Source organism: Curcuma longa, chromosome 1 (assembly GCF_044706935.1).
Source record: "Curcuma longa cultivar G26 ecotype Majalengka, Jawa Barat chromosome 1, ITB_CL_G26_1.1, whole genome shotgun sequence".
NCBI classification, from domain to species: Eukaryota; Viridiplantae; Streptophyta; class Magnoliopsida; order Zingiberales; family Zingiberaceae; genus Curcuma; species Curcuma longa.
In genome coordinates, this window is record NC_133861.1 from 20430358 (window position 1) to 20456873 (window position 26516).

The window sequence follows — 26516 nt, forward strand, 5'->3', positions numbered from 1 at the left end:
TTATTATTAATTTTCGAATTCTTCTCTTTTCTGTCTTTTTTATTTTTCTGATAAAGATGGTAGGGAAGTGTTGTGTTGTCCACCAAATGCGAGGTTGTCCACGACTTTGAAAATTTGATCTGCTCTTTTTTTCTTTTGGCCACCTCATCTCATCAGGAAAAACATCATTTTCAGCCATACAAAAAGAGGAAATATAATTATTTTGCTTCTTCTTCATTTACTTTCGTCGTTGATTGCAAACTGCGTGTGAACATCCGTTTTGTCGTAAACCAAAATTAGCAAAAATCAAATTAGAATCGTATTTAATTTGTTTAATTCACCCGGTCTATTTAATTGAACTATTATAGCCCAGTTTAGAGTAGAATCGTAGACATTTGGATTGTGACCCAGGGATCCACGGTTCGATTCTCAGCTACGGCGTATTTGCAGGAATTTTTCTTCAAATGGGGAACGCAATCAAAGGATGCTGGGCATCTGGATTGGCCGCCGTATGCGCTTCCCAATTTACTCTGGTGGTCGGTGGGAAATTTCCGTGGGACCGGACCGACCACCTCTAGAGATTGAGTCCATTAGACTGATTGGGATTTATAAGTTTATAAGTAGACAAACAACTGAACCATTTAGATTTCATCCCATTTTGGCTTACCAAACCAAATCTGAAAGTTGACCAAAAAAATCTTATTGTGCATAAAAACGTTGAACTAAACTTTTAGTTGATTCAACTGAAAAGACTGCAAAATGATAAATCATTAGAGTAACGATTTATCATTTTTTCATGATATTTATTATTATTTTTGAACATCATTTACTTTGGAAAAAGTATTATTTCATCTTATTTTTTTAGTTTTTAAGTTCTTTTTTTGCCCCTTCCCCCGAAGAGCGATGGTTCCTTCTTGCGTTACACGATTTGCAATCTCCAAGTTCTAGGGATCAATTTGCACGACCGTATGAAATAATAGGGCTCTATCTGTTAATATTTTGTACTTTTTCGTAATTCTGACCACACGACACGATGACACAAATACACGATTAAGAGCCTGTGAAAATTAATTTGTGGAAAATAAATAAATAAATATGGCAACGAAAGCCCTGCAGTAGCCACTATCGTTGGTCCCCCTTCACCTTCTCGGCTCCTCGCGAAGCCCATGGAGTGTAGCATCCGGAGCTCGTCTCTGGTGCCACCGAGTCCGCTGTCTGGCCGAGGAGTTACCTCGATTCCGGCGAAGTTTCGACTGCCGGTCGATGCTTCTTTCCCTGACTTTTTGTTTGGTGTTCTCTTGTTTCCCTTGATTTGTGTGTTTAGCCCTGATTTTTCGTGTTAATTGTTGTAGAGATTGAAGGTCTCAATCAAACGGAGCGGTGTTGTTTTCTGCCAAGCGACGGGATCTGGGGACAAGGGTTTTGGAAATGGGATCCCGAGAGTCCCCGGCCAGGTTTTTGTGGAGGAGGTGATTTCAATCTGATTCATGAGTTATTATCCATGGATTAATGTGATTTAGTTATCTTCACCATCCCATCTCTGATATGCGAATGAATTCTGGAAAAAAACATACGCTTGAATTTAAACGTTTTGTTTGGTGTTGTGTGATTGTCGCGGCAGGAATTTAAGCTATTAGGGTTCAGTTTTTAATCCTTGGTAGGGAGGAAACGATGGTCAAATTTTTGAATTTAATAAATTTGTGGTAGTAAACAAGCAAAATCAAGGAATTTCGCAATAGTTTAATGTACAAGTGGTGATATCTTTTATGGCCAAACTTAGTTCTTCCTTGTGCAGCCGTCCCTCATTGAAAGCTTATATTTCCTTCTTGGATAGATGCCTAAACACATCCGATAACTAAAATATCTAAATTACCACCAAACAATTAGTTTTAAATAAAAACATTGATTGCAAAGGTAAAGATGAGATTGTTCCTTCCATGAATCTTTCTTTGTGGTCTTAAATAAATTCAGACTTAGTGATGCTTATGATGTTTATGCAACCACCACCAAACAATTAGTTTTAAATAAAAACATTGATTGCAAAGGTAAAGATGAGATTGTTCCTTCCATAAATCTTTCTTTGTGGTCTTAAATAAATTCAGACTTAGTGATGCTTATGATGTTTATGCAACCATGTTTTGAAGAAAATATTGTTATAGAAATGACATTGAGATTGCTTTCATTGGTCCTTGATGTGGTTTCTGAAAGTGAGTGACATGTTTGGGTGTTTACTCTTCTGCTTTTCCATCACGCATAGGTCATATGTCTCTATTATTTTCATCATTAAGCTATGTTTGTCCTAACCTTTTGAGGTTGGCTATATTTTGTCCATCCATTGGGCTTTATGTAAGGCTATGTCATTGGTAATATATAAATTGATATATTTATTTATATTAAATAGACTAATATCTTTTGGTCTTCATGTACCCTTTACATCTTCCTATCATCTATTTAATTTTGTTAACTATGGGAGTCATTGACTTCCTTTCAACATGTTCATATCATATCAACTTTTTTCCCTCTCATTTTATCATCTATTGTAGCTACATCTAATTACTTCTAGATACTCATATTTTAACTATATTCTTTCTAGTATCTACATATTCTGTATGTATTTCTTCCTTATTATCCAACAATTTGATCCTTATTTGTCTATGTAGTTTATTAATATACTCGAGAGTTTATCTCCATTTGATTTTCATCTTTTGTACAATTAATATTTACATAAATCTTTGTCACTTTCTTTTCTTCTACATATTGGCAAATGCCTACTGCAATCCTTAATTAATGAATAGATAGAAGATACCATATGCTTTGAATTTGCCTCACTTGGAAATTTCTCTTCTTCTTTAGCTATGTTATATCCATAAAGGATTTACTTTTACAATTTTCCTGATCTTTGATGCATGCATTTTTAAACTAATTATCTCTGAGTCATCACATGACTTCTCATTATAAGTGATGCCTTTGAACCCTCGGAGATTTGACTTTTACATATGAATAACCTGATTTGTTATCAAAGCCCACATGGTATCAATATTATCAATATCTACACTCTAAACTTCATTCTCCATTGTATTTTCAGAATGTATTACCTTATTGTCTTTAAGATTTTACCATCTAGATATTTAACCTGAAGCTAATCTGGAGATTAGGAGAATTGTAAGCATCTGCGATCATTTTATGTTCTTTCTTGACATCCAAACTTAAATAATTCAATCAATTGTTTTTTCTTTAAAAATATAATCACATAGAATTTAATTGATTATATTTTGATTAACTTAGAAATTCAGTTCTAATTAAGATAGAGTCATTTTGATGCTAAGCTCACTCTATTTGAGTTGCCGAGTCCAATTTCTAATATACAGAACTGTTATCATTTCATTTTGCTGTCAAGCTTTGTATTTGTTTGATGAATTCATTTGTGAAATATGTTATCTCATTTTGTTTGCCTCGGTTTACTTATTTCTGAAACCAAGTTCTGCATCATACTGGTTTCAGGCAATTGGCGCTGAATACGGAGAAGGTTTTGAAACATTTAGAATGGATGGACCACTAAAGGTTGATGTGGTATGAATTCTAATCTGTTTGTTTAGGCACATAGTTGTGAAATATATTGATCCTAGCTTACAAGAATTGTAATGCCAATGTTTCTAGGATTACCTAAATGATAGACTACAAGAGTGTTTTCTCCAACGAGTAAGACATTCTATGAAGCCAGATGAAGCTTTTGGTCTTATCTTCTCATGGGACAATGTCATGGTAATAATTGAAGCTTTTTGGCATTATTCTAGTTGGTTATGCTTTTTAAAGTCTAGCAATCTATTAAGCGATCACAATATTTGCTGATTGCTAATGTGCATTTTGTTGTTTCAAAGACTATCTAGCTTGTGGAGGAGACAAATGTGTTCTTCATGATTCACCATGGAAATCTAGGTGCAACTGCATAGACAATAAAATGTGAGAAATTGAACTAGAATAATCTCTGAAAGTTGGAAACTTAGCTGGCATAAAAATTCATCAAAATGAATAAGACATTGCTGCTAGAATAGTAGTTAGATGAAGAATCTTTTGATGATTAACTTTTAAAGTTCTTCAATTCTCAATATGCCCAGATTTTGAACATATAGCTTTAGTTAGTGATTAGGACTTTACAACGACATCTTTGTTTTGCAAAGTAACTTTGGGCTTGTAATAGATAACTGGAAATTATATATGCAAGAAACTGTTATATGTTTTAGATCACTTGTCAAGTGGGCTGTAGCTTTTTTCATTTGCTCTTCTTACATCTGTTCTCTGTATTGTATTCCATGAATGGGACCTTGTTTTTGTTCAGGTGGACACACGGTCTTTGAAATTAAATGTCTGGAAACAGCTTGCTTCAGAAGAGGGTATGTTACAAAAAGATCATTTTATTATGTATTGGATTTTCCATGAATGTGCTCTTGAAGTTTTCCCCACCATTTCTGTAATTCTAACCCTGCATACTTAGATATTCCCTTCTGTGCCAGATTCCATATCTGGAATTTCCTTCTTTTTAATATTATTTTGGCAATTGATCTTCAATGTCTGCTATTATTTCCACTAAATTACTGAACTGACCTATGAGAGGTATCAAGCTACATATTAATCAAAGCTTCCATTCTAGTCTATGAAAAACACCTGGGTTATGCGATGCAATATTGCTTTAGATAAGCCATTCTTCCCCTTTATGTGATGAAAAACACCCAGGTTTCCACTCTTAAGAACATCTTGCTTATAAGAGTAATTCACTCTTTATCCTGAAGAGGTTGGACAGTGCATTTTCATAGCAAATCAAAATTTCTCTTGGTTTTTCATGTTTGCATTTGACTAAAACTTAAAACTTATGGGAAGACTTATGTAATAGTTGTCTCGTTATACCATGCTCAAAATAGGAAAAGAATTTCCAGAGGATATGCATACACGCAAACTCATTCTTCATGCAGCTGCTGATCACGTTCTGAGAAAGGTAACGATCTATGCTTGGATTACTGTGTTTCAGCCATTATGGAATCATAATTGGTTAAATAAATTAAATAACTGCATCACTGCATATAGAATTGTCACCCTCAATGTATCTTGCCATTTTCAATTTATTTTAAAGATTCTCCCTTAGGATGCTGGTGGACTGTTTTTGTACAAATATCTCTAGTGTATACATCCTCTAAATAACTTATTCTCCATTAAAGCTGAGCACAAAATTTGTGTATCTCTCTGCTGGAGCATTCTCCTGGGTGTATCTCTAAGACAAACCACTTAAAACATGTATACCAATAGATTAGCATGCAATTTTTGCTTCATTTGACACAATCCAAGGTGATGACAGATACATTAATGATGACATGATGATCGGTAGATCTAATTGATGTTCCGAAGGTGATAGAGACCTAGTCTTTGAAAAAATGGCTCATCCCACTCAAATATACATTGTCTGTCAGCACTATTTTGTGAATTAAGAAGAAATTTATTTAGTGAATTTACAGCTTAATTTGATGTCACTAAGTTTCTACTGTCATGCATGGCCAAGTGGTCCTTGGGTTAAAGATCACATTCATTGTGGCTATGGAATTAGTATATTAGCTTTCAGAATTTTCTTTTAGCTTTTAGTACAAACGTTGTTACCGTGTGACTTGGAGGTTATGGATTCGAGTCATGGCCTTTTTGCAAAGAATGATAGAGCTACGTACAATAGACCCTTCCCCAGGACTTGTATTGACAAGAGCTTTGTGCACCAGACTGCTGCCCTTTTGTTTTTTTTAGTACAAACGTTGACAAATTGCACAAACATAGCTACAAATAATGCAATTCTATCTTGCTAGTTGGTATAAGTATGTGTAAATATCTGATTTCCAATTGAAGTGATAAAGGTTTAGATATTCCATATAAACCTCCTGAAGCAGCCTTTATTCCTTCATTTTTTTTCTTAGTCCATAATTGAATTGGTTGTAATCTTCTAGGCATCAAAAAATAAATGTTACTTGGATTTTCTTTGCAGGTTTTATGCTGGGCAGAAGAAGAAAGTGAATTGGAAAGACTGAAATCGCGGTTGTTAAAGTTATATTATGATAACCTTCTGAAGGTTGTTTCTTCATGCACATGGATAATCATCAAAATCAGTTTTATATAAACTACTTAACAACTTTGTATTTTTGCAGCTTGATAAACCAATTGAAGGATTAAAAGTGTGGCTAGATGCAATTTATACAGCAGGCATTCCTTGTGCCATCGTATCGAGCCTAGATCGTATGCATATGCATGAATGCTTGCAGAAGATGGGCCTGAAGAAGTATTTCCAGGTGAGTAATCATTTTTTCATTAACCTTCTCCATGCTCTGTTAATGCGCATCTTTTTCCAGGTGACTCATGATTGTATATTGTTATATCTAGGCTTTTGTCACTTTAGAGGATGGGATGGAGTCCATAGCTCATCGATTTCTCTCAGCTGCCCTGAAGGTAAGAATTTGCTTAGGCCTGATAGCAGTTCAACAGTCCATCACCTTTTATTTTGTTTAATTTTTTTATGCTCCCTCAATCTTTTTTAGACTCTTAGAGAATCTGGAGTAAACTGAGACAATAGTCAGAAAATTCTGTATGCAAATTTCTGTAAATACTAAGTTGCTTGGTGTTATTAATTTTCTTTGGCAGATGGACAGGAAGCCCTCCAAGTGTGTAGTATTTGAGGATGATCCAAGAGGCATTACTGCTGCTCATAACTGCACAATGATGGTTGTAGGTCTGATTGGTGCTCATCCTGCGTAAGTTTCTTTACATCATGCTTAAAGTTAGATTTATCTTACAGCACCGGGAAATACTACCATCTATCATGGCTCTAAGTAGCTATTCCTCATCTAAGTTGCTTATACCTATGTTGGACTTGCACTTAGCAAATTGCTTAAAGTTAGATTCATCATATTCAGCACCTGGAAATACTGCTATCATCATAAATCTAAATAGCTAAGCTAAGTTGCTTATTCCTATGTTGGACTGGCACTTAGCAAATAAAGCATTACTCATCAACATATAACTTCAGTTTGTTTAAGCCAAATGCCTATAGAGGCGTTCAAGAATTCTAGTTACATTGGTTTAGGCATCCGTCTAACCTAGATGTAGAGGTTTTTCTTCATTGTGAAAAGGTGTTGAATCTGGTTTGTCAATGTTCCTTGCATTTTAATTGTTTAAATTTGTTGTGTCTACTGATTCTGCTGTCACTAGCAGGAATCAGAATCAGGATCCTTGCTATGATACTGTGTTAAGTTCTTACTTCCATAGAAAAATGCTTTAGTGTGTATACACATTCAGAAATCATGACACCAATTCTCGGAACAGTTGAATCACATTTGAGAACTGCACCCTAATATTTATGGAAAAGTCGGGTTGCTACTAATTGTCCTGAGTTGAAAAGTTCCTAACTATTTGATATCTCATTGTATCTGGTATCTATGGGCAAACACATTATGTCGGTTGACAGAATTTGACATTGTCCGAGATCTGACAATCCATGCTAGTATTTACTTATGCATGGCTCTGATATCGATTTCATGTTTCATTGCTTCTTTTGCTTAAGATGGTTGTCGTTTCATTCCACTGTTGACATTTGTTTGCTCACACATCTCTTGTAAAAAATGATTGGATCTTTGTGCTTCACTGTAGGTACGAGTTGGATCAGGCTGATCTGGCTGTTGCTAGTTACAGTGAACTCTCTGTGATCAACCTTAGAAGATTATTTGCTCACAAAGGATCAAACTTCATGGACTTGCAGAAGCAGATCATAGATAAGTCGCCACCTAAAAGAAAGCTCATGACTGACACAATCTACTAGTCTCATTGTTTTTCTTCCCTCTTTTATACCCTTCTTTTTAGTAAATATAAACAGGTTAAGCCTCGTACATACATCACCTTCCTTGATTCCCCAATCACAGGTTATGTATGCCCTGTGGCTGGAGTTTTTGCCGTTTTATTTAAAAACAAATTAAAATGTAATCCATTTTGCTTTGCTTTTTTTATGTCTCTTTTTATATTTTCTTCATATCCTAAAAGCTTCCACACTTCATTTTTAGATAATGAATGAAGTATATAGAAGTAAGCTACCCTAATTGATTAATGCTGCCCATCTTCACCATTGCCCCAGTAAAATCCCAGAACAATTTGTGGCATATGAACTAACTTGAGACTTGACTAAACTCACCCATTGAAGTCGAGTTGTTGGTTCGAGTGGAGTGCCCCTTCACGTTCAGTAGATTCGTGCCTTTGTTTTGTCAGTCAATCATCCTGCCTGGTGGGCGTGCTCATCTTCTGAATATTACGCAATGCGGTGTGGGGCCGCGTTATTCCAAGCCTATTTTCTTCCATTAAAGTTTTTTTGATCAACATTTAAGTCAATCGGACTGAAGTAAACCAAAATCTAATTGAATTAGTTTTTTAATCTACCTACCTAGTTAATAGGATATAGGTTTATTGATTTCATGTAAATTATTATTAATCCATGTAAATATTTTAATGTTTTTTTTGCAAAAACTCTTAAAAAAATACTGAAAGGAAAATATGTTTTTTTTCTTTATAGAGAAAATTTTATAGACGATATTAAAAAAATAAAATAGCTTACAATCAATGGTAAAAAATGAATACGACCTTGTAAATGACAACTGAAGGCGGAAGGTGCTAGCAGCTAAAAAGGAAGAGTCTGATTATGAAGAAGAGTAAAAAAAAAATCTCATAATTGGGAAAAAAAATAGTGAAGGAGAGATTGCAGCTGACCATAAAGGATAAAGGGAGACTTGTGAAGTATGAAAGAAGGATCGTGTGGGAGGTTGGAGAGGAGCTCATAAATAAATTAAATTACAATAAATATTAAAACAGAAGACATCTCATGCATCCGGGCATTTGGTCTAGTGGTATGATTCTCGCTTAGGGTGCGAGAGGTCCCGAGTTCAATTCTCGGAATGCCCCATTTTTTGAGATTTCATTTCTTGCAAAATTAATTTGAATCAAAAGTAAAAAAAAAACCTGCAAATCTTTCTGCTTTTTAAAATTCATTTCAAATTATATCAAAACTACCGATATGCCATCACGTCCAGAAACGTGGGCCCCTATCGTCGTCTCGGCTTTGCCGTGTTACCGTTATTTCGTCACGTTCCACAAGATCACGGGATTTGATGGGCGGCCGTGATCGCGTCTCGCTTAGCCGACGTGACTCCGCCCGTTGGTTTTTTTTTACCGGGACACACAGAACCGCTTCGAAAAAACGGGTTCATCGCCGTCCGTCCGTGAGGGTACGCTTGTCCGCCGCCGAGGAAACCATCCCCTTCATCGATCGCCTCCCCCTCCTCCGCCCTCTCGTCGTCGTCGTCATTCACGCCTCCGCCCGGTTCTGTTCCCGTTAAACCCCTCTCCGCTGCCGACTAGGGTTTGCCTTTCGTTCATTTGTTTCTTTCTTTCGTAATTTGTTGACGTGCATAGGGATTCTTTGATCTGTTCTTTCCGGCGATGGAGCCGGCGGTTAAGCCGAGCTCGGTGCAGAATCTTCTCCTCCGCGTTATCCTATTTCTCGTCTCCATACTCCTCTTCCGGTTCGTCTACGTGGTTACCCTCCGCGGAGGCTCCTGCGGTGGTGGCGATTACTGTTTTTTCTCCAATCTTGCTGAACCCCTTGCCGTTGCGGCGCCCGCTTCCTCTGCTGCAATTGCCTCCAATCCCTCGTATCGCGCTCTCTGGACTACCATAAAATGGAGGAAGGCCGTCGGATACTACTCCTCCGTGTTCCAGGATCTCATCGCGGAGGGATTCCTCTCATCGGCATCGGAATCCCTCTGCATGGATACCGCCGCAGGATACGAGGTCCTTGCCCTGAAGGAGATCGGAGTCCCCGACGCCGTTGGCGTCGCGAAGAAGAGTGCGCCACCGTTGGTGGTGGGTGGTGGCGAGCCTCTCCGACTTCCTTTCAAGAATGGTAGCTTTGACTTCGTTTTCGCTGGCCAAAGCCTCGACCGGAGCAAACAGCCTGCATATCTAGCGGCAGAGATTACAAGGACGCTGAGACCACATTGGTTCCTCGCTGTGCTCACCACCTCTGCTCGAGATGCCTACAGCCTTCACTCGCTTACTGAGCTCTTTCCGGACTGCATTGTTGTGTTGTCTCGGGAAATCAATAGCATGAATTCACCACAGCCTCTCCAAGAGATTGTATTTCAGAAGCAAGAAAGTGCCGAGATTGTTAGGCCTAAAAAGGGTTCTAGTAATCATTGCCCTCTGCCTGAGCACAAACTCCAGATTCTACGATCTGCAGAGCCTCTCATCAAGGAGGAACCACTTAAGCCGTGGATTTCCCTCAAGAGGAATATCCAAAACGTCAAATACCTACCTTCAATTGCTGATATAAGCTTCAAGCAGAGATATGCCTATGTTGATGTTGGGGCACGGAGCTATGGGTCAAGCATTGGCAGCTGGTTCAGGAAACAGTACCCAAAGCAGAATCATTCCTTTGAAATTTATGCAATTGAAGCAGATAGGGCATTTCATGGTGAATACAGCACTAAGAAAGGAGTCAATTTGTTGCCTTTTGCAGCTTGGGTGCGTAATGAGACACTAACTTTTGAGATTAATCATGATCCTGATAACCATGATGTGGAGAAAGGCCAAGGAATGGGTCGGATCAGGCCAATTGGGGACTCCAATGACAAAGTTTTATCAGGCAATGTGCATGCCATTCAGGGGTTTGATTTTGCTGCATGGCTTAAGCAGACAGTGACAGAGAAAGACTATGTTGTGATGAAGATGGATGTTGAGGGGACTGAGTTTGAACTTGTTCCACGGCTCCTCAAGACAGGGACAATTTGCTTGATTGATGAGCTCTTTCTCGAGTGCCATTATAACCGATGGCAGAAGTGCTGCCCTGGACAAAGGAGTCCCAAATACAAAAACACATATGGGGACTGTCTAAAATTGTTCACTTTACTTAGGAATAGTGGTATTCTTGTTCACCAGTGGTGGTAATAGATAAACAAATATTGCCGCAGTATAGGCTATGCATAGTTTTTGAGGTATTATTTGTTCAGTTCTTTATTATTACCGGCACCAAAATTTTATGAATGGATAGGATAATAGCGATGAAATGTGTAGCTAGCTATGAACAATCATAGTTGATTTTCCCATTTTGTATACGAGGAGACAATTCTTTTCTGTTCTTATCTGATTTCTTTTTAGCATTAAGAAGAGCCTTGATTTTACTTGTTGATGCTTCTTTTTATTTAATATCATCTAACTTTCAGTTTATTTAATATTTTAACACAAGTAGGTCATTAGATCTGTGCATTTTGGCTGTAGTATCCCTCTCTCGTGACAGCCCTAGACCATGACAAAGTGAACTAATTCTAAGTTTCTTTAATGTCTATTGATTCATTGCTCTTAGTTTTCACTGTTCCACAAGCTAACGGAACCATATTCACCTAAAAGTATTCTGCCAAACAATCTTTCTTGTGTGGATTGATTTTATACCTATATTACTCCTATTATCTCTTGATCCAAGTGGAGTTATAGTCAATGGATTGGGTTAAGGAATTTTACATATTAGCTGTAAAATATCTTTATATTGGCAAATCTGCTAGTTCTCTTTTCTAAGAAAAGAATTCTGGCACAAGGATCAAATATGATCTCTTTGCTCAGGTAAGAACATTAATCTATTATTGCTTAATGGAACATGCAACCAGTTCTTTTATATAGCCACACACCTACGCCTTTTTATTTTACTCAAAAACTTCCATGCGCCAACAAAGATTTGTTTACATTAACTGAATAAATGCACAGGGCAATATCTTATTTATTCAATACTCATAATCCTTTGCTTCGTTCCATAATGATTTTACGTCTATAGACTACCTAGAAAAACTACATAGAGAAGTAAATCAAACGTTTGCTTAGTTGTTTTCAGCTCAGCTCAGTTCTATTTGATTAATATCTATCAAAGTCTATCCAAAAGAATGGTGATACACTTGTTTTTACTTCTGTTTGAAGTTCTGAAAGTATTGATGTTTAAGATGCTTGTTAGATTGCAAGAGACCTAGAAGAATTAGGAACTTCAGCTATAGCTGCATCATTGTACACTGCATAAACTTAGATTAATCAGACATCTTGACTAATTTGAAGTGAAGTCCCAAACGATTGCACAAGCTTTACATCTTTTCCTACTCTTTTTTCAAGGCTTCATTCCAGGTCATTCCTTTTCAGACAAACAGACTTGCTCTTTTCTATTTAATTAGAATGGAAAACTTATTCTACATGGATATCCACTGGCTGCCCTCATATTCCTTCACATATGCTCTCTAGTTTTGGTTGCCATTCTCCGACCCTACTGCATCGACGATGACGACGACGACTAGGGTGAGTAATTCTCTTCTCCTGGAGGATCTCCCCGTCCTTTCTTTGCATATTTGACCTTGATGTAAGCTTTACATGCTTCTTACTATTGTGACTCCTCTTCTGTTCTGGCAACGCAGATATTGGGATGAGGAAGTAGATATGCCCGCGTTTGAGCTCCAATTCAGGTGCGACTATAACAATCTTCGGCGCCACTCCTTGCGAGCATGGCTCGGTCAGGACATGGTTGGGGTTCGCTGCCAGGACTTCCGCCGCGGTGATGTGGCGGCTGTGCTCCTCCACACGGCCGCTGAGGTGCACGACGCGGACAACATCGAGAACGCCACAAGGACACATGCAAGCCAAGCAGCATCTAAGGCTGTTGCCCATTTTTGAACCGGTTCTCTCTGCCTTCTCTGTGCCTCGTGACGGATGTTGTGCGAGGGGAGACTCGTTATATACGAGAAGGGCGGGAGCACATGACGAATAAATGAAGCCCGCAGGTACGTTCGTGGCAAAATAAAGAAAGCCCTCTTGATGATCACGCACTGTTTATTATTAAAGCCGGGCTAATTGACTTTGTGAACTTAATTGTGATGAGTAAATTAAACACACACCCTGGAATAAAATGTGGACATCATATCTGGGAACGATTTCAAAAATGTGCTTTGGATTTAAAAACTATGTTTTGGTGGTGAAGCATAAATTCTCAAAGCACATGTAACTTTTGCGGTAAGTAGAAGATGTCATATTTATAGGGTCATTAATTTAGTGTAATGCATTAATAAATAAATCCGAGTTGCACTCAAATTTGAGTTTTTGGAAGGTTTCAATTTTTTAACCAATAATACGGGTATGGTATCATGTTAATTTGAACTAAAGCATTAGTGTGCAACTCGTGTCAATTAGATGCTTTCTTATCTTAAAACAAAAACTCAAGCAAATTAGATATATAGCTGAATTGACCATGCATACATACGTAATTAAAGAAAGTTCGCTGAGTATGCCTCACATTCTTCACGTGGTCTTAAGTTGCTGCATGTTCCAGTGCAGATTAATTATTATGTAAAAACTGGCTCTAAGCATTTCCACGGGAAGGCAACTTCTTGGAACTTGGGAGACAAACTCACGCGTCAACAAGAATCATTCTTTCACACGAGCTCTATGTTTTGCCCCGGGCAGTGGTAAGTACATCTTAATTAAGGATCATAGTAATGGTAAGCATATCTTGTAACTCTTCATGTATCGGTAAGTACATGTAATGGAGACTTCATGTATCATGGAGACCGTGGATCATTATTATTAAGTAGATTGTTATTTGTGCTTCTGAATTTATTTTCATAGTCGAGAAAAAAAGTTTATAGGGTCCACCATTAATTAGATCGTAAAAACCTGAATTATTGACAAATATATATAATAACAAAATATTTAAGAAAATAAATTAAAAAATTAGAGTAGGATCTCTTCGGATAATTATTATATTAAATAATAATGATTTTTTGATATTGATCATAATGTCAGCTTTTTTCCTGGTGAAGAAATATATTAAGAATTTATTTTTCTAGTGCATTTTTTTAAAGATCAGCTTAATTCATCTAAGTTAGAGAAAAGCAAATTTAAATTAAATTGAAGAAAGATGATACTGATTTTTTTTCCTCCTCTTCCGTTTCCACGTAAAGGAAATGAAAAAGAAGGGATTAGAAATTAAATCATCGTTTTATTTTTATTCGTATTTCCTTTTCTGTTGCAAACACGTTCTAAGTCGTTTTTTTTTTAAGTACTTTCCCATGTGTAACCCATAACGGCTTAAACTTGGGTCCAAAAGAATATTATTTAAATTTTTTTCAAAAAATTTTAATCATCTTTATTTAAGGTTATTTTCTATTTTATAACAGCTACGTACAATTTTATAATTGTTATAAAATTATTATAAAATTATAGTTATTACAAATATAAACTACAACTATATTGTAATTATAACAATTATGATATCAGAGTTACTACCACCTGTGTAACAGTCTGTAACTGCTATAATATGTATAATAGTCCATAACTATTATAATATACCCAATCGATTCCAGATTTAAGTGAGATAATAAAAAAAATAGTAATGAATGATAATTATATTATTTTAAATGTGATAGATGTCTTTTGATATATATATATAACGCTCCATAATTTAGAAACAGGTATCTTTTTTATTTTTACACAAAAAAAACTTATCCTACCCATTATCGTATAGTAAATCACCGTCTCTCCCCTTTAAATTCTCTTCGTTTCTTTTTTTCTGGTTGAGATCCGCCCCTGGATGTACCCGACTCTTCTTAGCACCAAGCTCGAACGAAGCTTAAGAAGGAGGAGCCGTGAAAACGATGGAACATGCACTCACAGCAACCGTGAGACGGAAAGTCAGGGGTTGCCCTGGCACGACCACTCCGATGCTTAAGTCAGTTCGTGAGGAAGAAAGATGACGAGTAGAAAGTAAAGAGGATGTAACATGGTGAGAATGCATACCTCCCTCATTTACGGAACCAACCTTATATATATGAGTCTGGTGGGTCACATCACCTCGTAAGTACAACGAAGGTCCCATCATTATTATAGACTTGTTAAAGGGCATGGGATATTCAGAGTATGTGTCCCATCGTTGACTTTTATTTGAGAGGTCATATCACGTACATCTGTCAAGATATTACTATGATTGATTGTAGAGATGTCAAAGGGACCTTCAGGAATGTATGGTGGAGGGAGTGATTTTTAAGGAACAGAACAAGGAAAATCGAAGGGCATCGACTTGGCTCATGAGGGAGATTCTGCGTCAGGGATTCGGATCGGCCTACAGAGTCAACTCGGTTGATTTGAGAGTAGGCAGAAGTCGTCTGTTTGGAGGATTCGGACTTGTTCTGCGAAGAGCTTCCACTAGATCCCGACTCGACTCACCCGACTCGACCCACACGACTCGACTCACCCGACTCGACCCACACGACTCGACTAGAGGATCAATATGCCGGAGGATTCGACTCGATTCGGGCTCTATGAATCACACCGAGTCGAGATTGATAAGCTACTCTTGAACTTGACTAACCTCGATCCACTCCTCGCGACCGTAACACTTTTCATCTTTAACAATATTTTCACTTTTTCTCCACACACTAATCCTTGTTCTTAAAAAAACAAAAACGCATGTGACTTGAAAAAAACGGCTAATTTTTTTTTTTGATTCCTTTTGTGAATTTTTAATATTATATATAAAAATACATTGGATCGATTTTTTAATATATATAAAACTAGTCTAACTCTTAACTCCACAAATGCATCATGACTCGACCAAACTACATCTAATACCGCTTTATTTCCAACTCCGCACCGGTCGACCCACCGGTCATGCGTCACGTGGCTGGCATGACCACCACCCCTGTTTTCTCTTTCCACCACACACGACGAAGTCCTTTGCCTTGCCGGATGACCTCGTAAGTACCTTCACCTCCGGTTCACCGTCTCTCGATTCACCTCCTCCTCCCAACAACAAAATTCGTTGCTCCCACGAAATCTGGCGGTGATGATGGGTATCGAATCTCCGCCGTTGACGGAGGAAATGGAGAGCCTCGCCCTCTCCGACGATTCCACAGACGACGTCGCCGCTACTGCCTCCTCGCTGCCATCGACCGATTCTGGAAGAGCCTCCTCCGATCCCCATAACGCCGCCTCGGCCGCTTCATCCTCTGGAAGTTGGGTTTCCCAACGCGACGGCACCTCCCCCGGGACAGTCCGCGCCGCCACATCGGATTACCTCACAATCTCCGTGTCCGATCCGGAAATGGTATACGAGGCCGCGAACTCTCTTGTCACCGGTAGCACCGCCCACGTCACCTACCTCATCACCACTTGGGTCCGAGCCGACGCCTCCGAAGGTGACCCCACCGAGTTTACCGTCCGTCGACGGTTCCGCGACGTCGTCACGCTCGCCGCCCGGATCTCGGAGGCGTTCCGGGGCTACTTCATCCCGCAACGGCCGGACAAGGGAATCGTGGAGAGCCAGATGATGCAGAAGCACGAGTTCGTCGAGCAGCGGCGGGCGGAGATCGAGAAGTACCTGCGGAAGCTGGCGGAGCATCCGGTGATCGGAAGAAGCGATGAGCTTAGGGTTTTCTTTCAGGCGGAGGGGAAACTTCCGCTGCCGGCGAACACCGATGTGGCATCGAGGATGCTTGATGGGGCGGCGAGGCTGCCGAAGCAGCTCTTCGGGGAAGGGGCAGCTGGGCAAGTGGCGCCGGAAGATGTGGTGCAGCCGGCGAAGGAAGGAAGGGACTTGCTGAGGATTTTTAAGGAGCTGAAGCAGGCGGTGTCTAATGATTGGGGAGGGGTGAAGCCGTTGGTGGTGGAGGAGGATAAGGAGTTCTTGGAGAGGAAGGATAAGATGCAGGACCTCGAGCAGCAGATCAGCACAACATCACTGCAGGTACTAATAAATCTAAAATGAAAAGGGATCAATTGTGATTGATGCAGTTAACTGGTGAACAATTTGTAATTGTGTTTCTGCATAACATCTAAATTTTCAGTTCAACTACAGGGATATCTTAGCAAAAAAGCCTTTATAAACAAGCCATTGATGCATAAATTATCACAATGAGATAACAATTAAGCTTATGATTTTGTATACCTGATATAATTTGAAGCTTGACTTACTAGGAGTTCCTTATTTTTCATTTCAAGACTTAAAAGTCATGAAACTTCTATGTTAATGATGGAAAAGTTATGTTTGGATGTCGATGATAAACTTCAAATGTGAGCGGCTATATACTCACTGTTTACCTTAAATCAAGCCCATTAGGAGTGGCAAGTTTGACTTGGGTTTGATTTAGGTCCATAAACAGAAAAAATCTATAATTCAGTAATGTGGTAATGAAATTAAATTCCAATGTGTTTCAATGTGCCAAATTGGGTTTATAGTGTTAGAAGGTTTTCATGGGCTTGAGAACAAGCACATATATATGTCATTGTTAAGCTGTTCCTATTTTTACACCAACGAGTTGAATAATTTTTCCTTATTCAGGCTGAAGAACTTGTGAAGGCACAACAAGATATTGGTGAGACAATGGCAGATCTTGGGATGGCATTCATCAAGTTCACCAAGTTTGAGACAGAGGAGAGTGCATTCTTTTCTCAAAAGATGTTAGCTACTGATGCCAAACGTGTGGCCACTGCTGCTGTAAAAGCAAGCAGATTATATGGGGAGCTGAATGCCCTAACCATAAAACATCTGGTAACAAAAAGATAAATTGAGTCATAGATGCTCAATTCTCTGCTCAGAAAATTAATTTGTATTCTTAAATTCACCTTCTTTCTTTAATGTGATATATTGTGACAGTCTACTTTGCACGAATATCTTGGGGTTATGTTAGCTGTTCAGAGCGGATTCTCAGACAGGGCCAGTGCTCTATTGACTGTACAAACACTTATGTCAGATTTGTCATCTTTGCATTCAAAGGTTGAGAAACTTGAAGCTGCATCCTCAAAGATATTTGGTGGTGACCAATCAAGACTCCAGAAATTGGAAGAACTGAAGGGAAAAATAAGTATTACAGAGGACAGTAAAAGCTGTGCAGTTAGAGAGTATAAACGGATAAAGGTACTTGTCCAATTTGCAATGAGCTAATAAGAAAAAGAACTACAATCAGCTAAACATTTGTACTTCTATTAACTTCCTTTTTGCTTAAAGCTTCTGGTGTTTGTTTAGCATCAGCATCTGAAATTCCATGTCAATTATTTGGAGAAGTTAAATGTCTTCTCGATTAGAAGTGATAATCAGAAGTTCTTTAAGTAGAAGTATGTTTTCTGAAAGGACATATTGCTAGATTAGTCCTAGTTACTTTTTTTGCTTGTAAATTGGTAAAAGGGGCCACTTAAAATTTCGGCCAGGTGTGAGTTTTTTGCAACTTTTCTATTCTTTTATTGTCTGCATAGTCAAAATTAGCCCTAATTTTGATGTTTTCATTATTGTTCTTTATGGACATTGTTGATCCACATGCAATCAAGTAGTTCTTTAATTGCTCTGACTATATTCAATAACTCGTATTATATCCCTCAAACAATCTAAAGGCTCATGTTATTGGTTTAATTATAGTAGATAAACTTAACATGCACTTTAAATTATGTGCCAATTTTCAGGTCCCTTGAATTCATGCTGTACGTTTGCATCTGGTTGGATTCCTTACCCGCCCTTTGTATGGTCAAAAAGGTTACCTTATGCTTCTCAGTATTTAGAATCTACTGTGTCATTACTAAATCCTACCACCAACTATTTACTGGGTTTGAATGACTTGAAGAATATAGCATGGAAGGTAGGAACTAGTGGCACTTGCCTGTTAGGGCCTGCACTTTAGCAAGAACTCTTTGGTGTAGTGAAATTGCAGTATGCCTACGCATTAACTGAAATTTCATAACAACACATTAATAATAACATGGATGCTTAGAGTTGCAAGACTTCTCTCACTGTTACTCGAATGGAGTGTTATAATTGATGGATCTCGAAAATTCCTCCTTCCTAATCATACTTATCATATTTTTCTGTCAGCGACGTTATATGAAGTGATCATTGGTACTGTGATTATTATCAGATTATGAATATGGATTAGAGGATGATATAAGATGGCATATATGAATATAACTCTTTTTTTTTGTACCATTTATACATATCACGAAAGGATGCTCTTTATTTCTCAACTTAAATTTATTAATAATGAATCTGGAAAATGTATGCTTTCTTGAAAGATAGTATTGTAATGACCTTTGATTCTACAGGATAACAACAGGACTGAGCTCGACCGACTAGATAGAGAGAAGCATGATGATTTTCTAAACATGCTGAAAGGGTTTGTAACGAGCCAGGTATTGCAAGTTCTTTGTTCCTTGGTGCATCATATAATGACTAAACGACCTGCAAGCATTCTGAAAATTATGTTCCCTATGCAATAGTCACACTATTCTGGATAGTGATGCCTGCTAACCAAAAGCCACACAACATTACCACCAAGATTCTATGTGCAAATCATTTACCTTCTGTTTTTTAACACAATCCTTTGAATTTTGTTGTGTTGCTCGTGATGCCGTCATTTTGTGGATAATAAGCTAGAAATGCGCTGACCACGAATCCTACATTGCAAAGTTGAAATATTTGATGTCTGCATGTTGGGATTTTAATGGTCTCATTGTTGGCGATGGCTACCTGTCTGCCACACTGTTATTCTGTGGTGGTTATGTAGTCGAAATCTGGATACGTTTCCAAGTCAATAGGTGGCAAGATAGTCTAGTATCTTGCAAATGGGTTCCTGAAGGTCCAGATGGTGGTGCTTCTTGGATTCTTACCCCAGGACCTTAGCTCATTAGTCATGTTCTCATAATTATAAGTCACTCTCTGTTTACTAGCATATCATAGCATCTACCAGACATGATTTAGGTTGGTGCTGATGAAGCATCACAAAGTGCCTCAATGAAGCAACACCAAACATCCAATTTATCCACATTGTTGTGGGGATTAAAACCCATAGCAATGCTACCAGACCAACCACTTCAAATATGTGCTTCATTTCATTTAGTCAGTTCATTCTTGGCGAAACCTAACCATCTTCGCCTCTTGGATGTTTGAAAGGTGGGCCATTGGGAGAAACTTGGGAATGCGTGGGCACCCTTAGCGGAAGAAACAAGTTGTTATGTAAGGCAAAGCTAATAATTCTCACTGTAAGAACCTTTTTTCCCTCTTTTTTCATCTCGTTTTTGTACTTACTCTTCACTTTATGATGACACATGTACATTGTTCTTGTATGAAAATTTTTTATTGCTTCCATTTTGTGTTAGTGCCTCTTAAAATCTGTTTTGTGGTGATGTTAAGGCTAATTGCTTCTCGTTGGATGCAGTTTTGTCCTGTTGGTGGTTTTAGGGGTGCCCTTTCTCTTAATTTGTAATTCTCGCCATGCTCAGTTATCTACACAATGCCACGTGTCAAGAAAAAAAAATCTTTGCCTGCCAAACTGCTTTATCACGGGCTATAATTTATAGATATATTAATGAAATGACCAAAAGGCCACCATGGCTCAATATAAAGGGCAAATATAAGTTACAGTGTGTGATCCTCAAACTGTGTCAGAATTAATTCATTTTTAAATAAATAAATTAATCATTTTTGGTTATATATATATATATATGTATAATGATGATGATTATTTTAAAACCATTAAATAGACGTTTTTGTTTTAATTATTATTCAAAAGAATATTTCACCACCTTTATTTACTTTTACTGAATAAAATAAAATAATTTATTTTCTCCTAGATTTATTGCAATCTACATTTCAAATTAACAAAACAAATTCTATGCCTTTTTATTAATTTGAGATAAATATTTTTCCTAAATTGATAAGTGAGTATTCCACAGTTTAAAAAATAAATAATTATATACATTCATTAAAAGATTTTTATTAGAGATGGCAATTTTCACTTTAGACATGATTAAATAATCGAATAATCCAGATATCGGATAATTAAATAACAAGGTATAAAAATTTTCTGATTCGATTTATAAAGATGGGTCTAGTAAAATTTTATCCTCCAATAGATATGTAGATGAAAATGAAATATATGAAAATAAATATAATAAATATAATATATGAGGATGGATACGGAAAATTTGAAATCCAATCCAAATTCAATCCATGACCATCCTTAGTTTTTATGTCAAATTGGCAACAATAAACAATTTCTCATGTTTCAGTAAATCAATATAACAAATAAAGGATAACAAACATCCCTGAGGCATCTTTTTGATAATCTTCACAATGAAGAACTCTTGTATGATTATAATAATAAAGAACACCCTTTTATTTATTTATTTTCTCCAGACTAGAATGACACACTGCCCCACTAACGATTAAGCAGCATAATCACAGATCGTTATCTACAGAAGTTGATTTACTATTCAGGTACCATGACAATAAAACTCTTCATTGACACTCCAAATCATACCATAGTTGCAGCAATTAGTGGTGCTACTCTACAACCATTGCCCATTTCATGGAGTGATCAGTTCTTCAACTTCTATTCAACAAAAGAACCAATTCTGATAGACTTGGTTGACAGCAGTATCAAAAGCTTACATCCATGGAGCACAATCACCTTGTGGAATTGCTCTTGCAGATTGACAAAACAAATTTTGATGCCGCGCTTCGGAACGAGAATAATTGCTATTCATCAGGCAAATCTTCTGGTGGATCATATACGATCATACCCGGAAATAACTCCAAGAAGTCCTCCTTAACTTTTTCCCTTAATTCAGGATAGGGTATGAGACCTTTCAACATGACTCGGAATGGAAGAGACAATGGCGGATCTGGAGAATTCCTCATGTCTTCGTAAAGTTCCATTGCAAAGGCTGGTAGCCCTCCGTCCAAGTAAGCTCTCACGATATCCCCGTAGGTATGCTGATCAATGTGGACCTCCTCGCTCTTCAGATGTGCCCAAACCTGTTTCGTCTCTTCCAACTTCTTGTTTCTTGCCAACATCATGAGCATGTCTCTGTAGAAGTACATATCAGGCCGATACCATATCTCCTTCCTGACAGCATCATATATCTAATGAAGTTATCGAGGTCAGCAATGTTCTAATTGATTTAGATATGAGTGCAAACTTCTGGTCAGAACGAAGGAAAAAAAAAGTTTTTTCCTTGTGAAACAAAACATAAAACTTTGACAGAAAGGTTAACACAAATACTTATAAAGCATGAATCTGTCAAACAAGAACTCTAAAGCAACTACACAAATCAAACTATGGTGGAGTACATCCAGTCCAGTCACTCCAGAAGCAATGCCAAGTTGTTGGTTGACATTTTACCTATCGACCAACAACTTGTAGGGTTCACAGCATTCACGTTTTGCCTTTAAATAGGTACTTCTTATAATTGAAAGATAATGGTCACAATGAAACTGACCTTAAATCCATCCTTCTGACTGAACCATTTTCATAAATAAAGTTACTAATTGGATTGGACCGAGTACTTGGAGGCAAGGTTGGCATGTGTGCCTGAGTAAAGTATACACAGTCAAAAACGAAGGATGTGCTTGCTTCAGGATTAAAGTGTTAACTAGAGGCAATTGGTAGTATTCCATTTCAAAACAAAGCAGAGCTGAGAAGTGCAATCAAGTAAACAACAGTGGGAATATGGATTGATCTCGTTATTTTTATGGGGAACCAAGAAACCGACCTGTCTAATTAAATACAAGAATAAAATAAAATAACTTAGTCGTTAATTTAATATCAATCCTTCCATTTTCAAAAATACATTGGCAAAGTGAATCTAAGCACTCATAATTTAATATCAATTCTTTCATTCTCAAAAATACACTGGCAAGGTGAATCTAAGCATTCAGGCTCTTTTTCAACATTAATAAGGACAAGCTTTGTTAGGTCAATCACTCTAAAGATACTTTAAAATAAGAGAATGCTTTGATGGCATTGTAAGCATCCCAAAAATAAAGCTGTTTATTTCTATAACCAATGGACAGCAATGACAACAAGTCATGTGTCCAACTATTTAGAGTCAACTTCATAGATCTTATCCAGCCATTAAACTATATACAAAGCAGAACACATATAATAATCTTACATGGAACTAACAAAGCAACTAGAGGAATCAATGTGAGGGTGACCTTCCCACTAATATAATGAAGAAAACTCTCAGTATCTCATGACCCCCTGCAATTTTGGCACCCATCATAGGGCCACTGGGAACTACCTCCATCCCAATCTCGCTAGAGAGAGTGGCTGGAGTCACATATCCAACAAAAACATGTTATACTGTTCCTTCAAATCATCCTTATGATCCCAATCCCAATCACAGACCCTCACCAAGGTAGATGGTCTTCCCTGCAACCCTGACATGCAGAGTAGCTGTAGGGAAAATTTTATATATTTCCACTGAACTAGAAAGATTTGATCAGTTTAATGCTAGATGTGGTCCATGCATGCTCACAGCTCATTACCCATCTAATAATAGCACCATTACTTACAGAGAAAAGGCAATATCTCATAAGGGATATTAACCTACAGTAGTAAGAGGTGATGATCGACCCATATGATCTCACATTGGTCATCTCTGCAATTGCAGAGACAAGAACTGAGGGTGCATCCTCAATCTAAAAAGGAACTTCACATAAATTTAGCATTTAACCATGAAAAACTATATTTTTCTTGTTAACATAAAGGATTAAAGGGAACACTTATCTCCCACTTCTGCAAACTCTACCTGCTACTACTATCCTAATATGTAAACTCAGGTAGGTTGGTAAGTCATAAACTTGAAAGCCCAACCTAACTCCCGCAAATCATCACATCTTAATGTAGAATTCTGACTATAAATACCTCAAGCATGGAGAACAAATATGACTAGTGGATGTCAAGCCAGGATCCTATACCTACTCTATCATGTGAATTTGAGTAGAGTCAAGGAAGAAAGCATGTCCTGGCCCCGGGATCAATGCCTAAAAGCAGAATTTCAGTAAAAATATTTGAGGACAGAGAACAAGGATGATCAGTGCCCCTAGGTTCCAACGCATGCCTACTTTTTATGAGTGAACCCAAGTGAGATGAAAAATGCAACCTAATTCCTTATCATTCTGACCAAGAATACCTGAATCATGGATAAAGTCTTGGTATTCACGCAGAACTCTTGAGATGAAAAATGCAACCTAATTCCCTATCATTCTGACCAAGAATACCTGAATCATGGATAAAGTCTTGGCAAGGGAATACCTACTATCCAGTGAAGCACCATTAGCATCCGACCATGCAATTGCATCAAAAATGCAGTGTTACAAGACCAGCAACCCTACAACAAAAGCACATGAACCCTACTAACTTGGATCTCCTAGAACATCGACTGTAGGCTACATTCTCAAGCCACACAACAGTTTGTGTTTCCTAACAACACTTGGCCGTGATATGACATGACGAGAAGAGTAGTAGATGATCAAAGCCCCATGCCCACCACCTTCAGGACACATCATGAACAACTACAAAGATGTCATACTCCACCCTTCCTCTCCCAACTTTACATTTTTCCTCTACTTATTGATGAATTGATTCGATTATAGTGGTGTTGGCAACCTTAGTCCACTCGAGCATCATTCTTTCCATGCGGGTCAAGAGCATGTGGCTCATCCTTGGCACACTTGGTATCCAATTAGTTTTAGTCATTGACAAAATCTGATATCCACCATCACATATAACAAAGGATACCAAAAGACTATAATTTTTGTCTCATTGACCTTCAATTTTCATCTCAACTTTGTGCCATTTAGCAAGAGGCAAAAAATTCATCTTAATACAACGACACAACAATTATCTAACAAGAAAAAAGATTAACCAAAATGTGCCTCACCTTCATGGAGAGAAACACGTGGTCCTGGCGCTGGAGTTCGGCGAGCACGGCGAGCAAATCCGTTCTCAGAAGCCGAGTGACATTAGATTTCATGAAACGGTCAAGGCGTGGCCCAGCAGAAGCGAGCCGCTTCAGCTGATGGACCACAAAGATGCCTTCTTTCCCCATCTCTTTCTTCCGCCGCCAGATCGAGAGGCTAGGGCTCGAAGTTGGTGAGGCGGATGACGACGCGAAGCAGCGGCGCGGAAGAAGGAAGCACCGAACAGCCGAGCCGCTGCCTTCGCCGAGCTCTCTAATGGCCCGTCGCCACAGAAGACCGGAAGCCATGGCAGTCATGGGGCACCACTTAGTCCGTTAGGGTTTTGGTTGTGTCCAAAGGACAAATATTTTGACTTGGTCAGCCGCATCGTATTATTATCCTTATAAAAGAAGACGCGTGAGATTAACGCTCACTCGCAAATCTACGCGGCCCTAGTCTTCTGACGTGTCGTATGGCGATTGGATTTTTGCGATAACTTCTCTGCCTAAAATCTACTAGTACACATGGTGTATACCCCTGTTAATTGCCTTCTCGAGGACCACAATACTCGACCGGGTCAGCGATCACTCTCCGCTTCCGGAATCCGTCCGTCCTCGCCGCTGGCGGACTGCAACGCCACCGAAAATAGTAGGTAATCCCTCAACCCCTTGCGTTGGTATCAGAGGAGGCGGCTACCCCTTAATCAGAGGAGGCGGCATTCGTGTTGCCTGAAGGAGAATAAAGGGGAATAGTTGCCCCTTTCATTGTACGCATCGTGGTAGAGAACTGGGATGTTGAGCAAGTTGAGGTGCAAGTTGTTTGACTTCTAATGATGTCTATGTCCCAGCTCTTGACTCCTGTTCATTTTATGAGAAATTTTGCAAGTGATCATGGAGAAAGTACAATATAAGATGGGTCCACCATCTCTGCTACTACTGCTGCAAGAGGATAATTATTACTTATTTGTTGAATATCAAACTGTGCAAAGCATCGTTCTGATCGACTACCTCCTACCGCAGAACAACCAGAACTACGTAAAAAATTTTAATATTAAAATAAAAATTAATTTAATAAATTAAAAATTATTACCACTCTCTAACTTTTTAAAAACTTTTAACGCGCCGCAACGCGGCCGCCGTTCATCCGAGGCGTTATAACGCCTTTTAAATCCTTTTAATGGTTGTTTTTCCGTCGACCATCTGATAGCCTTTACAACCTCATTCTCCAACACGATTCCTCAGTCGTTAATCGCAAACTCCCCATGCTCTTTATCGACTATAAGTCCCATCCACTTTCACCCTCTAATTCATAATCCTCTACACTTTTCACCTTTCGTTATTAACCGCGCATCGCTCCGTCTTTTTCCCTTTTCTGCTCTCCATTATCAACTGTAATTCCATTTCTATCCTGTACCCGTTAAACTTATTCACAAGTCCTTTGGAGAAGAAAAATATTATCCTTTTTTCATTTAATATAGAAACCATTTTTCAGTAAAAATTATCTTCAAAATTATTGTATACCAATATAATATTTTGGGTGAAATAGTTCGCAGGTCATATTTGAAGCGAACATTATGGATATACAATCTGTAATGCATGTATGCCCTTAGATTAGTTGGCCAATAAAGAGTGGAAGCAGCAAAACTAAACCTTCGCGTTGTGATGCATACAACATAACCAACCATGACAAATTTAACCATAAAAACTGCAATAAAATAGTTAGC

At 38.2% G+C, this 26516-nt stretch overlaps 6 protein-coding genes and 1 non-coding gene across 7 annotated transcripts in view; 5 read left to right on the plus strand and 2 right to left on the minus strand.

Moving 5' to 3' along the window:
* The first annotated feature begins 1086 nt into the window (after window positions 1-1086).
* Window positions 1087-8026, plus strand: LOC141845697 (5-amino-6-(5-phospho-D-ribitylamino)uracil phosphatase, chloroplastic). Its single transcript, XM_074733736.1, has 11 exons — window positions 1087-1238; window positions 1332-1448; window positions 3481-3549; window positions 3637-3741; window positions 4316-4370; window positions 4896-4969; window positions 5996-6079; window positions 6156-6296; window positions 6388-6453; window positions 6646-6755; window positions 7651-8026. The coding sequence occupies exons 1-11, from the start codon at window positions 1146-1148 to the stop codon at window positions 7817-7819; spliced, it is 1083 nt and encodes a 360-aa protein (XP_074589837.1). The 5' UTR covers window positions 1087-1145; the 3' UTR covers window positions 7820-8026.
* An 848-nt stretch (window positions 8027-8874) lies between these two features.
* TRNAP-AGG (transfer RNA proline (anticodon AGG)) lies at window positions 8875-8946 on the plus strand. Its single transcript has one exon. It is a non-coding gene; the product is annotated as a tRNA-Pro (tRNA).
* Window positions 8947-9301: 355 nt separating this feature from the next.
* LOC141839090 (uncharacterized) lies at window positions 9302-11035 on the plus strand. Its single transcript, XM_074726756.1, has one exon. The coding sequence runs from the start codon at window positions 9484-9486 to the stop codon at window positions 10987-10989; it is 1506 nt and encodes a 501-aa protein (XP_074582857.1). The 5' UTR covers window positions 9302-9483; the 3' UTR covers window positions 10990-11035.
* Window positions 11036-12149: 1114 nt separating this feature from the next.
* On the minus strand, window positions 12150-12760 carry LOC141839100 (uncharacterized). Its single transcript, XM_074726767.1, has one exon. It carries the CDS (start codon window positions 12736-12738, stop codon window positions 12292-12294), a length of 447 nt encoding a protein of 148 aa, XP_074582868.1. The 5' UTR covers window positions 12739-12760; the 3' UTR covers window positions 12150-12291.
* Window positions 12761-15814: 3054 nt separating this feature from the next.
* Window positions 15815-20191, plus strand: LOC141833957 (sorting nexin 2A-like). Its single transcript, XM_074721446.1, has 5 exons — window positions 15815-16807; window positions 17402-17611; window positions 17717-17977; window positions 19150-19236; window positions 19997-20191. Exons 1-5 carry the CDS (start codon window positions 15908-15910, stop codon window positions 20072-20074), a joined length of 1536 nt encoding a protein of 511 aa, XP_074577547.1. The 5' UTR covers window positions 15815-15907; the 3' UTR covers window positions 20075-20191.
* A 969-nt stretch (window positions 20192-21160) lies between these two features.
* On the minus strand, window positions 21161-25133 carry LOC141841140 (pentatricopeptide repeat-containing protein At1g62350). The gene is made up of 2 exons (XM_074729268.1): window positions 24775-25133; window positions 21161-21970 (listed from the first exon to the last, which is right to left on the minus strand). Exons 1-2 carry the CDS (start codon window positions 25108-25110, stop codon window positions 21584-21586), a joined length of 723 nt encoding a protein of 240 aa, XP_074585369.1. The 5' UTR covers window positions 25111-25133; the 3' UTR covers window positions 21161-21583.
* A 184-nt stretch (window positions 25134-25317) lies between these two features.
* The window catches only part of LOC141825886 (putative zinc transporter At3g08650), a 2652-nt gene continuing 1453 nt past the window's right edge, over window positions 25318-26516 (plus strand). The window contains exon 1 of the mRNA XM_074713161.1: window positions 25318-25445. Within this exon, the coding sequence (XP_074569262.1) occupies window positions 25318-25445 (128 nt within the window). The remainder of the gene's footprint in view (window positions 25446-26516) is intronic.

Coding starts and splice junctions, on each gene's coding strand:
- LOC141845697 (XM_074733736.1), top strand. CDS start 1,146: ATGGAGTGTAGCATCCGGAGCTCGTCTCTGGTGCCACCGAGTCCGCTG. Junction 3,550..3,636: donor GACCACTAAAGGTTGATGTG/GTATGAATTCTA, acceptor CAATGTTTCTAG/GATTACCTAAATGATAGACT. Junction 4,970..5,995: donor CTGATCACGTTCTGAGAAAG/GTAACGATCTAT, acceptor TTTTCTTTGCAG/GTTTTATGCTGGGCAGAAGA.
- LOC141839090 (XM_074726756.1), top strand. CDS start 9,484: ATGGAGCCGGCGGTTAAGCCGAGCTCGGTGCAGAATCTTCTCCTCCGC.
- LOC141839100 (XM_074726767.1), bottom strand. CDS start 12,738: ATGGGCAACAGCCTTAGATGCTGCTTGGCTTGCATGTGTCCTTGTGGC.
- LOC141833957 (XM_074721446.1), top strand. CDS start 15,908: ATGATGGGTATCGAATCTCCGCCGTTGACGGAGGAAATGGAGAGCCTC. Junction 17,978..19,149: donor GAGAGTATAAACGGATAAAG/GTACTTGTCCAA, acceptor TTGATTCTACAG/GATAACAACAGGACTGAGCT. Junction 19,237..19,996: donor AAGGGTTTGTAACGAGCCAG/GTATTGCAAGTT, acceptor GATGTTTGAAAG/GTGGGCCATTGGGAGAAACT.
- LOC141841140 (XM_074729268.1), bottom strand. CDS start 25,110: ATGACTGCCATGGCTTCCGGTCTTCTGTGGCGACGGGCCATTAGAGAG. Junction 21,971..24,774: donor ACGTGTTTCTCTCCATGAAG/GTGAGGCACATT, acceptor TAACTTCATTAG/ATATATGATGCTGTCAGGAA.